This window comes from Gouania willdenowi, chromosome 7 (genome assembly GCF_900634775.1).
Source record: "Gouania willdenowi chromosome 7, fGouWil2.1, whole genome shotgun sequence".
Classification (NCBI taxonomy): Eukaryota; Metazoa; Chordata; class Actinopteri; order Blenniiformes; family Gobiesocidae; genus Gouania; species Gouania willdenowi.
The window spans coordinates 25,978,830-25,995,760 of record NC_041050.1 but is presented as its reverse complement, the minus strand read 5'-3'; the positions used below and the strand labels follow the sequence as shown (position 1 = coordinate 25,995,760).

Genomic DNA, 16,931 nt, shown 5'->3' with positions numbered 1-16,931 from the left:
GGAGCAGATGACGGCACTGGCACATGAACACATGAGATCGGCGAAAGAGAGCCAGAAGACCTGGTATGACAAGAGTGCCAGAGAAAGAACTTTCCATCTGGGGCAAAAGGTATTGCTGCTGCTCCCATCCAATGACAGTAAGCTGCTGGCAAGATGGCAGGGACCGTATGAGATTACGAAATGTCTGGGTAAGGTCACCTATGAACTGTACATGCATGATAAAAAGAAAAAACATCAGGTATTTCATGTTAACCTGTTGAAAGCATTTAAGGAGCCTTCCTTTGAGCACTCTATCCAGAACCTTCTCATCTGTCCTGCAATGGAAGAGGATGAAAAGGAGCCATTACTTCTTCCCGACATTGCTGAGCATGCTGCAATGGATGTATCGCATCTGACCGTGGTCCAGCAGGAGGAGGTGAGAGTACTTTTGGATCCGGAGCTTTTCCAACACAAGCCGGGTTTTACAGACCTGGTCCAGCATAAAGTCCACCTTAAGCAGGATGCTCTTCCCAAGCGCAAGAGCTACAGGATCCCGGAGAGGTTGGTGCCACGGCTTAAGAAGGAGATCGACTCTATGTTGCAGATGGGCATCATTGAGACGTCAACCAGCGAATGGTGCAGCCCGGTGGTATTGGTTCCGAAAAAGGACAGTTCATTAAGGTTCTGCATTGACTTCAGGTACCTGAATTCTGTATCAAAGCTTGAATCCTACCCAATGCCTCGTATTGATGAACTGCTGGAAAGAGTGGGAAGGGCAGAGTTCATTACAACGCTTGACCTAAGTAAAGGGTATTGGCAGCTGGCCCTTGCGCCAGAGACAAAAGAGCTCACAGCTTTTGTAACACCCTATGGAAAATTCCAGTTTCAGGTGATGCCATTTGGTCTCCAGGGGGCACCGTCAACTTTTCAGCGACTTATGGACCAAGTGCTGAGAGATGTGTCACAGTTTGCAGCAGCTTATCTGGATGATGTGATTATCTACAGTCGCTCCTGGACGGACCATGTTTCTCACCTTCGCCAGGTGCTACACCGGATTAAGGAAGCTGGTCTAACCATTAACCCGGGCAAGTGTGCACTTGCACGCCACCAGGTAGAGTACCTAGGCCATGTTGTTGGACAGGGGGTTGTCAAGCCTCGGGTGGGGAAGGTGGATGCTATCCATTCTTATCCTGTGCCGACCACAAAGAAAAAGGTGCGCTCTTTTCTTGGATTGGTGGGTTGGTACAGTAAATTTGTTCCTCATTTTGCTTCTCGAGCAGCCGTATTGACTGAACTCACCAGAGCCTCAGCACCGAACAAAGTAAAGTGGACTGACGAATGTGACAGAGCGTTCAGCGACCTCAAGGCAGCTATCACAAGTGAGTCTGTTCTCCGCAGTCCGGATTTTTCTCGCCCGTTTACACTACAGACGGATGCTTCTGGTGTTGGCCTGGGTGCAGTGCTTCTGCAGGACATTGAGGAGGTGCGGCGCCCTGTTCTTTTTCTGAGTCGGAAACTACAGGACAGAGAGACAAGGTACTCAACAGTGGAGAAGGAGTGCCTAGCAATGAAGTGGGCAATCAGTGCTCTACGGTATTATCTGCTGGGACGTCACTTCCTTCTTGAGACGGATCATCGATCGCTACAATGGCTAAACAGGATGAAAGACTCCAATATGCGTCTTACCGGTTGGTATATCTCTTTGCAGCCTTACAACTTTACAGTACAGTACATTGCTGGAAAGGACAACCTGGTAGCAGACTGTCTTTCCAGAGTACATGAGAATGGAGGTACTGTACTGCCGGAGAAGGGGGAGGAAATGTAACGACGAGGTGACGTTACACATGGACTGTTATAATGTATACATGGTAAATTGTGTGAACAGACTGGCAGTGCTTAATGAAATTAAGAAGACACATTCTGTGGTATTGATTTAATGAATTTACTTAAATTGACATCATGAGGACAGGTGATGAAGCACATGGTTCAGGCCACAGGGTTTCAGCATTCATCTAGTGATAAAAACAGAAAATACTGTAATTGATAAATAACTTAGCAGTGACATGATAGATAAAACCATTAAATATGTTCTCTTATTCTGGGTGTGATTGAAATGCAATATACAGCAATGCTTACCTGTGCATGGTCTCTTCCTCTTTCCTGTGGTGTCCTGGTGAAAGAATTCCCCGGGGGCTGTGGACACCTTTTTATAGTTCCAGGTGGGAGAGACCAAGAGGGACTAAGGAACAGGGGAGCTTGATGTTTAGAAATCAATGTAAATAATTAGTTTAATCATTTAGGGGATCTGAATAAGGGTAATTATATTAAGAGAGGGTTATTGTTTATGATGGTGTCTGTTAAGAATTATTTGTGTAAATATTTATGTTGTACTTTTAATATGTAAATCAAATGTCACCCCATGCTTGGTACAGACTAATTAAGGATGCACCTGTATATAGGGACCTCCATTCTGGTCAGTAGTGAGTTGAGTGGGGATTGAAATGCACTGTGCTTGTGGTGCCAATGGAAAATAAAAAGACAAAAACCTGATGCATCAAAACTCTGGAGCCTGGTTGCCTCATTGATTGCCTCCACTGCTACGGTTGCTCTTTGACAGTCTCATGCTAAAAAATGTCTCGGTCTCTCCTCTTTTGTCCACACATACTGTGCCATGTTTTCTCAGGGAGGAGTGGTACGTCACGACATGTGATGTGTAACTGAGGAAAAAGTGTTTCCATTGTACTTTTGCTATACCTTTTAATATTAAAACGTCTAAAAAACCACCTCATGAAAGCGTAAAACATTTTTGCGTTATTTTAGTGTTTATTTTTTTATTTTTCAAAATCTGGATGTTTCTAATTACCAGTTTTTATTGCACTATTTAGATTTTGTACATTTCCAAGGTTAATAGAAACACAGTTAACGTTTCTCTCAAGTCCAACACTTAATTCGATAAATATCGACAACAATCAATATTCAACATCTCTTGCAACTGAGAACACAAATTTGCAATAATTTTTATTAATAACCTCTAGGGGTGTCCCGATAGAACTTTTTCACTTCTGATACGATACTGATATTGCCAGCCTTACGTGTTGACCGATACCAATGTCGATCTGTTATCATCACAAATCACCCATACTTTTATTAGTTATTTTGTAGTGTGGAATGTTAGAAAAGACTTGATCGAGTGATATAACTCAAACAGAGAACAATAGTCAGCAACAGGCATGAAAAAAACTGACTTGTTTGTTATTAACCAATGGGTTACAGACATTTTAACCTTAAATATAAGAATATTCTACAATTGGAAAACAAAACCTAACTAAAAACGAATTATGCATCAGAGTGCTTACATCAGAGATTTTAGGTGCAGGCCGATAAAATGCCATACTTGTTTTTTGCTCATATCGGATCATTAGTCTTGATCATGAGTACAGCTATATCATTACCTTTCCGTCCTCCTTTTGAAATCAGTGTGACCTGGGGTTTCCACTGGGTACGTCTCCACTGCGGCACGGCACTGATCCGGTTTTTCCCCGCTGTCCGCATCCGGTAAATCCCACCGGTTGCATTTTGAGTGCGCCGCGGTGCACTCCAGTTGAACGACTGTGATGTCACGAGACAGAGGAGTTCTCATGATATTTATATAATCGCGCGAGAACTCAGTTAAATGTATGTGTTATAAACACAACAATAAACAGGTCAGTGTTCCTAACGAAGGAGAACAAGAAGGTTGGACTCTCTGGATTTGTCATAGCTACAACAGCCAACAGAGAAGAGATACAACTGCACCAGTAAAACATGAACTAAATCAAAGTTGCTGCAGTTTACAGTGTAGTTACAGTATGAGAGGAATCAATGTAGTGAATGTGAATTTGTTTTTACATATTATAATGTTTTGGTGACGTATTTACTTGAAATATAATCTGAAGTGTTTTATTTAGAAAAGTAACCCGGTATTTTATTGCGGAGTACGTGCTTAATTTCCTGTTTAGCTTAATTTGCTCTGTGCTGATTGATGCTTCGTGCTCCGGTGTCCGCCAGAAATAGAAGCCCTGCGTATATCTGGCGGAGGGCACAGGACTACCGCATCTTCGAAGGAGCAGACACGCACCGCAGCGGACCCGGTGGAAAAAACACATAAACTAAAGTGGAAACCTATCAGCTCCGGTGATACGGTGGTGACGTAACGCAGCGAAGCTGCATCCAGTGGAAATTGGGGGTAACTGATTACAGAAAATGCATTCTTCCTCCTAATGATCACTGCCTGCCTTCAGTCATCACTGCTCTTTTTTCTTTCTTCTGCTCTTCTTTCTCAAATCCTCTTTCACGCCTTCTTTTATCCAGACTGAAGCACTGAAATAGTCGCCTGTATAGTCTACTACTTCATACATAAACCATCAATAAACTACAATACGTACAGAGCTCTGATGTGTCTTGTGTCTTTCCAGCTGCAGGAGACATAGTCACTGTCCAAAGTTCTCATTTGCTGCCACAAAATGTAGAAAAATGTGGACATGCTAATATGGATAAAGAACATGTCCATATTTTAGATCTGGGCTATGTCGACTGTTCTAGTTTGATGTTTTAAAAAATGTGTTATGCATATACAGGAATATTATTTTAAAGAATGTCATGACGATGACATGATTTGGTTTTTATTTTAAACTGGCATAAATTGTCTCTCTTTCTGCATTTCATCTGCAGAGTAATACTTTATTCACTTTAAATAGGAATTTTTTTTCATTTTAAATTGTTTTGTTTATTCTATAATTCCAAATTCACTTGAATTGAAAAAGTGATGCTCACAGTAAGTGTGTAAGTACGCCAAGAATTAGTCTAATAAAAGCATGCTCATTTCTAAAACTGGAATTTTTGTTGTTGTCTTTTTTCCTTTACAGATATATCGCCCCATATCGTAATGGTGAGCCCAGTATCGTATATCGCACTTCCTATTGGCTCCTTTTCCCTCATTCAGTTCAACATCCTTCTCCCTTCCTTCCAAACCCTTCACCTGTGAGCCTCTTCCCACACAGGACTTGATCCTTCCAGGCAATGCTGTTCCTTCAACGCTAATCTTCTCTCCTTCCTCTCAGGGCCAAGCACGACACAGTTTTTTTTCCTAGCTGCACCGAATCCTACAGCATGGAAATCTTTAGCTCTTAAGTCTTATCTAAGATTATGAGTGCCTCTTTTCCATGTTGGCCTTTCTACATATTTTAAGCAGTCCTTAGTGAGAAAAGGGTTGGGCACTACAGCTTTAAATTATTGAAAGAAGTCAAGGAGAGTTACAACATGAGCATATTAAATGACTCTTTGCTCGAACACGCTGAAATCTTTTCAATGTGTCGTCCAGACGTTCTGATTAAAGCCCACAGCTCTGTAGCAACAAGGCATGACCTAACACTAGAGACACAGGCCTGTCACAATCATTTCACTTCAGGGGCCATATATGACCCAGTTTAATCTCAAGTGGGCCGACGCAGGAAAATACTGAATTATGGGGGATAAAACAGCAATTACACAGTTTTGGTACTAAAATTTGTATTTTTGCATTTTAAAAATGTCTATAATTCACTTATAATAACACATATATTAGTAACTCAAGGGTCTCGTACTTTAATTATGTGTAATGTACGTTGAGTAATTGTTTAAGAGTAATTGCGGGTGTTTTGTTTAAGTTTCAGCAAACAACTAGCAATTAAAAGTAACAAAAATCATGTAAATAACATCGGAGAGATATTACAAGAACCCGTATTTATTGGGGAGTGACATACGTCTTTTGAATTTGGAGGTACTAAGAAATCTGGAAATAATTTAGATGGTGATTTTTAGAGATGCATCGAAATTCCGGCCACCGAAATATTTTTCCCACCATCACTTTGTTTTGAACCGCTAATATCTATTCAAGACCATTAGTGCGCAAAAATGAGCAGGTCTTTCCAGTGTACTAGTGTAACAGAGCTCTGACAGTGTGCCATGGTTAGTAGCAAAAATGTGGCACATGGAAAGCAAGTTGTGTTGTGTCCATCACTTATCCATCATATAGCATTGTATAATGGCGCAATTGCCTTTGACATCCAATTTGCAATATTTTTTTAAAATAACGATGCATCACCTATTGAACGTAACATTAAACAACAACTCAGTACTACCATGTTTAATTATAAGATTATAAGATTACAATTTAAATTTGCAGACACATTTATTAAAAGCAATGTACAACACAAGATGTTAGGGTTAAGGGACTCACTTAATGTCTCATATTAATAGTGAAGGTTGGATTTGAAATATTAAAATAAAATAGGCAATATTTCATTACCGTAGTTACCGGAATTTCCGGTCTATAAGCCACTACTTTTTTCCCGCGCTTTGAACCCTGCAGCTTAAACAGTGACGCGGCTAATTTGTGGATTTTTCCAGTTTCCAAGCTTCATGATGCCAAAAAATTGAGCTCCGTCACATTAGACCAGGTGGACTACTGAAACTGTTTACATTAAATAGAACATGGAATCATTCTGATCAGTCATTTTGTCATGATGCACACTCCCTCATAAAGGAAACGACACGGAGAAATGTTGAGAGAAAGAGAGAAAGAGAGAGAGAGAGAGAGAGAGCAGAGCAGCCTGTATAAAGTAAAAGTCTGCCAGTTTGTAATAGAAGGAAACAAACTGCTTAAAGTTGTTAAATCATCACGTTAGTCGGGCAAGGGTGCAAGGTGAGGCTGGTCCCGCGCCGTGGCTGGAGGAGCAGCCCCTGCCCTTCTCTCCCCACTGCTTGGCCCGCCTCGCCACGTCGGTGGCGCTTTTCCCCTACTCCCTGGCGGTCAGGCAACCCGACCAGCGCTGGGCGATGTCCGGAGATGGAGAAGCTTACGCAAGGAGGACGGACAGATGGAGACGGAGCGGAGATACACTATCCAGGTTATTATAAGTAGCGCATTATACAGGAAACGATTAACTGCCCAACGTTGCCAAATCACCACGCTTAGTTTGTTCAGAAGCGGTTGTGTCCATATTCTGACTGACGAGTCTGAATTCGACGTTATCGCTCTGCGGTAGTTCACGGAAAGAAGAACAGAGGGAGCGGTGTATCAGTCTGGAACCTGTAAAAACTGACCATAAAAAGCTGTAAATGCAGATGTGGGTCAGTGAGGAGATGAGTTTATGTGGAGAAGGAAACTCATCAGTTGAAACTGGTTGAAACACGGAAATCTCCGTTAAACCTAACTTGTGTACAGCAGCCCGCCTACCTGCCTGTTCTGATTGGCCGAGTCATCTGAAAGGCACCCTCATCGGCCAATAGAGTGCGGCCTATGTTACGCTGCGGTCTTTGTGTGAATTTTTCTTAGAAAATTGCTAAATTATTGGAATGCGGCCCATATAACGGTGCGCTTTATAGCCCGGAAATTACGGTAAATTATTCCATGACTTATCAAGACTGGAAAATCGTTTTTTCAAATTCCAAATTCCATAACTTTTCCAGGAATTTCATGACCGTGGGGACCCTGTTGTAAAGACGCAAGCAAACATTGCAGTCAGCGCCCTCACTTGGCTGGAAACAGGCCAACTTGTATTTAAATACATCTAAGCACTAAAGTATTTTCTGAGCAGCTTTTGAGACGGGGCACATAAGTGTGTTTTATGTTTCTGTGTCACATTGACACGGTAGTTACTTGTAGACCTCCATCAACACAGACTCCTACATGGCAGACTGACGCGTTGCTGCACATCATAAGAATTAATCTGGTTTAAGTCTGTTACAGAGATCTTCATCACGAGTGTACTTGGTCTGGGTTATAAAGACCATTACTTGGATGGGAATAAAGCTACGCCTACAAGAAATGATGCATGCCACAACACAGAGTGCATGCGTCTTTTGTAGGCTTTATACGATCAGGATTTTTGAGTCGATCACCGATCACTGAGTTTCAAAAAAACGATCACCGATCCGATCATATGAATTCAGGTGGTTTTCTTTAGGTACCGACCGAATTCTTTCGGTACTACCTTATACAGATTCACAGAAAATCAAACGGTGCCATGTTTCTGGACCTAAACACAGCCTGTGTGTGTGTGTGTGGGTGGGTGCGTGGCCCTTTAACTGAGAATGAATGCGCTGGTCGCTCGACCAGTGTGCAGAGTGAGGGAGCGTCTGTGACTGGAGCAGATTGATTATAAAGCTGTATGCTGTTTTTGAGTGACTGGCAAAATAGACATTGCAGCTGTTGAATTAAATAAGATTCCTATGTCATACTCAATGACTGCTGTGAAGCAACTACAAGAGAGTTGGAGATGAAGCTGTGGAGGCAGACCACAATGGAACTACGTGAAGCCTTTAGCAGCATTAGCATTAGGAGCAAAGACATATTTCCTGACTGTGGCATTGCAAAACCCACTGTTGCTTATAGTCCATATTCACAGGTTCACAGCACGCACGGCACACATGGGTGCTTATTTGTCCACCACCTCCCTGAAACAGACAGAAGTGTCCAGTATGAAAGTGAAAATAAATGGGAGCATCGTTCTGCTCTAGGACTCTCCCTTTTAACATGCATAATAAACAAATAAACAAAACAACACGCACGCACACACACTCTAACAGCAGACGCTTCCCCTGCTTTCAGGCTCATAGGTTTTCACCTTTGAACACAAATGTGAGTGAAATAAAGCCGTGTCACGTAAAGTAAACAACTCTTTGGGGTAAATTAGACGGATAAAACAATGCAATCGAAGCATTTACAGAAAGTTTCATCACGACAATGATGTTATTGATCGGATCGGCTAATTACAGCCGATCATTTTAATTGCATAAAATGCAAAATATCGGCCCATCCGATACAGCCAATCAGATTGGTGAAAAGCCTAGTCTTTTGTGTGTGTGTTTCCAAGAACATGCTTGGATAATAAATAAAGCAGAGAAGCTGCTGTTCATCAAGAACTTAAATTGCACTTTGTATTTTAATGAGAACACATTTGTTATTCCTCTTTCAGCAACCCAGTCACATTATTATTTATTGTGAGAGTGAGGTCAAGTTAAACATTTTATTTTTTAATTTTCTTTATTGTACATTGTTGGAATGTCAGTGCTAAATAAATAATTACATATATATTTAATTTATTTATTCTTTGACAAATTAAGATTCATTTATACATTTGAACTGTTTTAATTTTTGTGAGGTTAGCACACATTTTTACTCATAAAAGCAATGGGACTATTAATTTGCATCATAATTTATTTCGGTCTTGGCTTTTTTGGCTTCAGCCAAGAATTTTCATTTTGGTGCATCGTTAGTGATTTATACGATATTTCATGTTTTTGTTGTAAGTTGAAAGTAAACATGGTGCCGCTAGAGGCTGAGTTGGGTAAATGTGTTGTGGGTAAATTGGTTGATATTTGGTGGAGGGTCAGGGCACACAAAGACATTCAAAAAGAACTAACTTTACATATTTTTATACTTGAAAGTATGAAATGATGTGAAGACCACATTCCTCCTTGAAAAAGTCTATAATAAAAAGATCTGATGCCTCAGTTCCGTTGGAACTGCAGAGATTGTGCACACAGTAGAGTTGTGTATTCCTGCTTGCCTGAGGAATCCAACACCCTGTACAACAGATGAATTCTACCAATGACAGCGTAACCAAGGCGATGACTAACACCCACATGAAACCCTGATGGCATGAACAAATCCAGCCACAGCAAACCAAACTGAAAAGCAGGTGGTCCGTGTACAGAGTAGAAATTTCAGCTTTCAGCTAATAGTCACTCAGTCCACTGATGACACGGCGCCTGTAGCGGCCTCACAAACAAAAAGTCTTGAGCTTTCTTAGGGATCTGAAATCTGCGCTGGTGAAGCAACTTGTTGAAAAATAAATGAAAACCCGGGGGTGAAATTAGCAAACCAAATGACGTCCCTATGGTGCATTAGGGAAATTAAACAAGCTTTTCAAACGCGCTCCTCCACTGATGGTGACAATATAAAATTGCGCTATACGTCTTTCTGGCCTCATCTGCTTACAGGGCTTAGAATCCCTTTTCCTTCTTTGCAGCTTCAATTCAATCACTATATTAAGCCTACCATGTCACCCACATTATAGATTATTTAAAAAAAAACACACAACTCATACACATTTAACTCGACCTACTTGCAGCCTCAGATGAACAGAAACTTCAAGTTCCTGTAAATAATAAAACAGTAGGGTACTGTTACAGTGGCGACAGTTGGTAGAGTCTCACCCTCCAACTGTTCCTTGATAACTTAAACCAAGTCAACGGAACTCCTGCCAAGGTTCATTGAACTGTTCTCCACTTTAATGCACTATGGCGATCAATGCCAGTTTGTGCGCGCTGGTTTACTCAGAGGATATAATGATGAGCTGCACATTTCTTAACGTGACTTCTTGTGTTTCTTCACCAGAAAAGAAGTACAATGATTGTCTTGAAGCCATTTTTGGTTCTGCTTTGTTTTTCGTGTTCCCCGTGATTTGCGGTCACGCTGATTTCGGTCGTGTTAAATATCAACGTGCGCCATTGTTTTGTCAACATCTTTCAAACTGTGAAAACAGCAGAAATGTCACTTTGGCAGAGTTTTTTGGGTCCCACTGACATCAGCAGTGGATGAGAGCAACTTTTTAAAAGAAGTTTTTAAAGAAGTTTTTAAAATGTGATTTATGTGGTTAAGCAACTTTAAGTCTTTTAACGTATGTTACATTTTGTTTATTCCCAAGTTCACAGTCATTATTGTATCAGCTCTTCCTAGGACATGCCTGAATAGTCCCATTTCAGAATTGCCTCAGCAACAGTACAGTATGTGTTGTGTTCAGTGTCTCTTCCTTGACACATTGTGTTCTCATGTTTTCCATACATTTATTGAGTCAGAAGCATTGTACTCCAAACTCTATGCTCTCCTCAACCACTTACGATGTGACATCGACCTACTCTGAATGCACGCAAGTAGCCATAGGCATGTGCAGCTAAAAGCTCAAACTACCATCTATACATCTATAGTGAATTCTATTCAATCAACCAGGGCAACAATGCAAACTCACCAGTATTGGGAAGCCTGTGAGGAAGTCATAAATGAACACAATCCCACTGATCAGGTACGTAATCTGCAGTGATGTCTTGAGAGGCTCCGATCCATCGATGGACGATCGCCGCTTGCCCTGAGCGTCCTCCACCACTATGGTGGGTACATTGAACTTGTTTTTGTCTGCCTTGTGTCCAGCCTGAATGGAGAAGGTCTGGAAGAGAGCGATGCCGATGCAGATCACTCCCATGGCTACGCTCCCGCCAATCAGCAGCAAAAAGCACACACCAAAGCCCAGGCCAATCTCTGTCACAATGAAGCGACAGTCAGAGGTGTAGAAGCGGTCAATGGTGTCATGCCAGCCCACTGCTGGAAGAGTGGAGAGAATGAAGGAAACCATCCAGATGCCCATCACCGTGTGAACCGCTTGCTTCTTAGTGTTACTCAACCTGGAAACAGAAAAAAACATGTTTGCGTCAGATTAGTTGGACTGCTGTTTCACAGTCATAAGAGAGTGAACAATACTGATCTTTTATCAGACAAACTACAAGACACTTTCAGATAAGCTCATCATGTTTGTTAGCCACACTGTTAGTCCCTCAGCCTCATGTTTAATGGGGAAAATACCATGTAAGATGTGTGATATGAATTCCTTTTTCTTTAAACTTAAAAACAACCAACCCTGTCGTTCAGAATTCGGTCAAAATCCATGTGCAGTCCAGGAAACACTTCAACCTTGAAACTATGTGTCTATCCAGCCCAGTAGCATCCAAAAATTTTTCCCCCTTCACTATAGGATGCTACATTTAATGTTTGGTAGAGAAGGGGCCTGAAAAGTTTCAACGATTTGTTTATTGGAAATAAGTTTGCCTCTTTTCAACAACTGTCAGTTAAATTCAACCTACCCGCTTCTAAATTTTTTAGATATTTGCAGATAAAACAAGTTCTATTCCAGGGTTCCCTGACAAACCTTCCGGTGAAGTAATTGATCAGCTGATGTCTTTCAACCCACTTAAGAAAATGGCAATCTCGCTTATGCTACAACTGGTACCTCAAGTGTATCTATCAAACAATCTTGGGAGCAGGACCTACAGAAGAATATCAGCGAATCACTATGGGCTGAGGTTTTTACATTCATCTTCAATGTGTGCAAGACGCTCTGATCCAACTTAAAATACTACATCGGACACACCTTTCTAAATCAAAATTGGCAAAGATGTATTCTCAAATTGATTCAACTTGTAATAGATGTAAAACGGCAGAATCAACTTTGGTTCATATGTTTTGGCTCTGTCCAAAAATTCAGGAATACTGGGTTGGTGTTTGCGATGCACTTTCTGCTGTGCTTGGATCAAATATAACTCCAAATCCTTTTACGTCGCTTTTCGGGGTCACTTCGGGGAGGTTACCGATCGAGGAACCCTTTTAGCTCGACGTTTAATTCTTTTGAAATGGAAGGATGATGCTCCTCCAGCAGTGGCACACTGGATTAAGGATGTGATATCTACTCTTAATTTGGAAAAAATAAGATGTGTGATGGGGGGTCAGGAGGGGAAGTTTTTTTGATTTTTTTTTTTTTCAATCAATCATCAATACTGGTTCAAAAATGATTTTAAACCGACACTGGCTGAAGTATTCATTTATATTTGCTATTTTGTTCTCTGTATAAGATGTGGTAAATGTATGTACATTTGGCTTTATACCTTTGTATTTTGTTTCTTTTTATTTTTCTTTATGTGACAATGGGTTCTAAGATGTTTCAATGTGGGGTGGGTCTATGTTTCAATGTTTTTCTAAAAATTCAATAAATATATGAAACACTAAGATGTGTGATATGATCTCAAAACATTATTTGAGAAACTTTTAATTACCACCAGCCGTTGAATCAACCTCACGTTTTGCACGAAATCACATGCAGCCGTGTGATTGGAGGTGCAATGTGTTGCCGGGCAAACTTGTCACTAATTCAGCTAATACACCATCAGCTAAATCTCTCTCTGCAATCAGAAAATTTGGAAGCCCTATTAATGTAACAACAGAAGAACAAGAATGAAGCGGAGGATATTGATTAACAGCATCAATTTATTTCCCTTATTTCACAGGAGCAAAGACAAGCTGAGTGTGTTATATTTGTAATAATGAAAACATTGGTAAAACTACCACCACCTCACATGGCTATCACGAGGAACACGGGCTGAATGTGAAGAAAATCGATACTCTGCTGATGACAATCAATCTTTTTGTCATCTGAGCCTTTTTATTTCCTCTCACACCCATAACTGTTACACTTAGACATTTTGCTGAATGTACCTCTGGCCTATAGCACCACAAATCTTTTTAATGGTGTACTCACACTAGCAACCAGGGCCGTTCCTAACCAGCTCTGTGCATGTGTTAAACCATGGGGGACCATTGTCTGGCCTGCGTAGGTGTTAACTGCATCGCAGGGGGGGTAATATGGTCCTGCTGGAAGAGGTGGTCCAAACAGCATGCCAGACTGGCACGGTGGACTGCACATGCGCACACACACAACTCGACTCGACCCGCGCGCAAAACATTATGACGTCGGTACAGCGCAATGCTTTATGGCACATAAACATCCGCATTACGTAATGATAGCGGTGTCAGAAGTGCTCGTTGGCCGATGAAAAGGTCAGAGTTGGCGTTACCTGAGGATATATGAACGACATCTCAGAGAACTCATGGAGGTAGAGGACAACGTGACCGTCAGGACTTTTCTTTGCTCAGCCAACAGCGCGACAGTAACGAAGTGTAGCAGCTCATCATCAGGTTCAGGTATTTCCGAGGATATAAATAAGCATATAAATGCATATTACTGGTATATTAACACATATAAACCAAAAAACGTGTCCTGTTCTCAAAATACCAGTAATATGTTACACATTTGCAGCAGTAAAATGGCCCATTTCCATATTTTTTGGTTTATATCGGTTAATATACCAGTAATATGCATTTATATGCATATTTGTACCCTGGGAATTCCAGGTTTTACTCAAACCCCTCATCATCTCAGCACTTTTCAACAACTCACTAATTTCACAATTTAAATACACTATTTCTATCTATGTTTTTCTGTTTGCATGTTGTTTGCTTTGTATTTAATAAAATTGTTTCTCTAACAGTTGGTTAAATCTACACATTTATACTGTATATGATGCACATGCAGGATGATGTGTAACAATAATCAGTAAAATTAGCTGTAAGGACATTTTTTAGAACTAAATATAAGGTAATGCTGTGGACAGAAAGAAAGGAAGGCGAGCCAGATACTTCTAAACTTTGGAATATAATACAATCATAACTTTTAATCATATGACTCTTCTCAAAATAACAACTTTTGATATCTTTGTCACACAATATCTCAATGACACCATCAGTGAACTTTTTTTATTTGTAAAATATTCACTGGACGTTTCTCTGGTAGCGTGTGCAGTGGATGCTGTTGTTGTTAATATTACTGCAGCTCTGCACATCATTGTTGTCCTGTTAAAGTCTATTTATACCAAGACTTAAAAACAATCTGAAATTAGTGGTGACTCAAGTAAAAACCCTTTATTATGCATTTTAACAATCTGTCCTTGAAACATCAAATAATTCTTCCTTAAGTCTCTCAATAAGTGAAACAATGAAAAACATCTCCTAGAAAATAAAATTACAGAACATCAAATAATCATTTAATATACACTTTAATAAATAAGTGCATCCCTTGGTCTCATGTTGACTCTGAGCTTTATTCTGTCTGTTGTCTGTGGAAGTGATGCTGTGTAGACCAGATGATGGAAACTAGGATCAGCTCATGGTTTTAATGTCCAGGGAGGGGCGTGGCCACTCTGCATGGACTTAAAGAAGAAGAAATGAAAGATGAGTTAGATATTGTCATTACATTGGTAATAATTATACTCAGATGGACTTTCTCTCTCTCTCACACACACACACACACACAAATTTTAAACAAACGCAAATACACTGTCCTAAACTGACTCACGCATTAAAAGCATCAATTTTATCTTATATTAATGTACACAAAGTCTAGGTCCACAAAAGCATTTATTGATCCAAAAATTAAACTGATCTTACCTTATAGGCTCAGTTTCCTTCTTTGTTTTCAAATCCCTTTGAACCTCCATCCATGGTGGTTTTTTTCATCCAAGAGTCTTCATTTTCAATTAAATCCATCGTTGTTTGGTCTCTTTTAATTTCTCTTTCTTTCTCACTCAGACTTTGGTTCTCTCTCTTTTCCTCGTTTCGATTTCGACAAAACAAAGCGGCATCTTTAATGTTTCAATCACGAGTGAGTAAAATTAAATTTACCGACACTGGCTGTAAAGAGCAACTTCTTATCTTTCATAAACTGATGTTATTTCTCCGATAGAGCAAATATGAGCAGAGTTATGGTCATTTGAATTACCGTGTTGCATTCAGGGGCCCTGGGAAACCCAGTCCGTTCGTATAATCCAGCTGTGAAAAGAGGATGTGTCTGGGTAAATCTGGACGTACAGTTACCCAACGCGTCCTGATCACGTCCATTCTACCGTGCCAGAAAAGGGACAGGGAGGGCGGGATTCCTGCTGTGAGCTTGGAACGGCCCGAGCTGGCAGTATGAGTACACCCTAAGATTCCAGCAACACTGCAAGTACAAAAGCTTTAAAAAAAAATGACTAAAGGCTTCACCTTTGTACACAAATGTGAGTGAAATAAAGTGATGTCACATAAAGCAAACAACTCTTTTGTGTAAATGAGACAATAAAACAATGCAATGGGAGCATCTACAGAAAGTTTCATCACAACAATGACGTCAATGATCGGATCGGCGAATTAAAACATTACAGCCGATCACATTAATTGCATAAAAAGCAAAAATATCGGCCGATCCGATATAGCCGATCGGTGTAAAGCCTACTGAATACATTACGTACTGAATACTCTCAGGATTGAAGGACTATTTCAATCAGTGTGACAAAAAGTGTTTCTGCAGTCTGAATGTAGCCTAGGTCAGTGGTTCCCAAATTTTTCACAGTACCGTACCCCTTCAGACATTTAACCTGAAGACATTTACCCCCTTCTCCTGCACACTTAAAAACATAACAATGTAATGTCATATACAATGTAGCCCTACAATGAAATGTATTGCTTTATTTAATAAATTAGCTTACTGGCATTTTCAGTGAGAAACAAATCTCTTTTTTTAGAAAAAGAAATCTACCAAACATTTGTTGATTGAACATATTCATCACCCTGAAACTGTTAAATACAACTCAGATGCACAGGAGATGCACAGAACTCTGCAATGTTTGGCTGAATTTCATATTTGCGCTTTTTCTGTCTGAGGTTGCATGAGGGGGCTCTGCACCTGACTCCTCGGGCTCACGTTAGTGCTACAGACACACAGAAGAATTAATAAGAGCTCAATCAGCACAGAAAGTACGCTCGGCTCTAGCTCCCTAGTGCACGGAGGAGCTGTGCTGCTTCTTCTGCGTTAGCGGCTGGCTGTTGTAGGCTCAGTGCAGATGTCCTGTAAATCTCCATCAGTTCTGAATGTTGGAAGCATTGAAGTTTGAAGAAACAGTGCATGTATTTATCTTCTGTAACCAGTTCTCTGTCGCTCCGCGACAGCATAGCGATATGGCTTTGCGCAGCAGCTCGCGGGGCTGTTTACACACTTCTTAAAGGGACAACGTCCTGAATGTGGTTTAGCAACACTACAGAATTTAATTATACATTTCAGCCTAATGAAGGAGAAAGTCAAAAGTGCCTCAAAATGTTGATATTGTGCTGCTAGTGATCAATAAAAGGCTCTTTGTGGCATTTCCATCCACTGACCTTGACCCATAATTGTTTTTCTTGTAAAACTACATTGAAAAAAATGAATGAGGTTTTACATCGTCTATCTCCATTTTGA

General features: G+C 40.5%; 1 protein-coding gene across 2 annotated transcripts in view; it reads right to left on the bottom strand.

Moving 5' to 3' along the window:
• The window catches only part of gpr153 (G protein-coupled receptor 153), an 85,736-nt gene that overhangs the window by 26,473 nt on the left and 42,332 nt on the right, over positions 1–16,931 (bottom strand). For both annotated transcript variants that reach the window (XM_028453668.1, XM_028453669.1), the window contains exon 3: positions 11,031–11,460. In XM_028453668.1, coding sequence (XP_028309469.1) covers positions 11,031–11,460 — 430 coding nt within the window. The remainder of the gene's footprint in view (positions 1–11,030; positions 11,461–16,931) is intronic.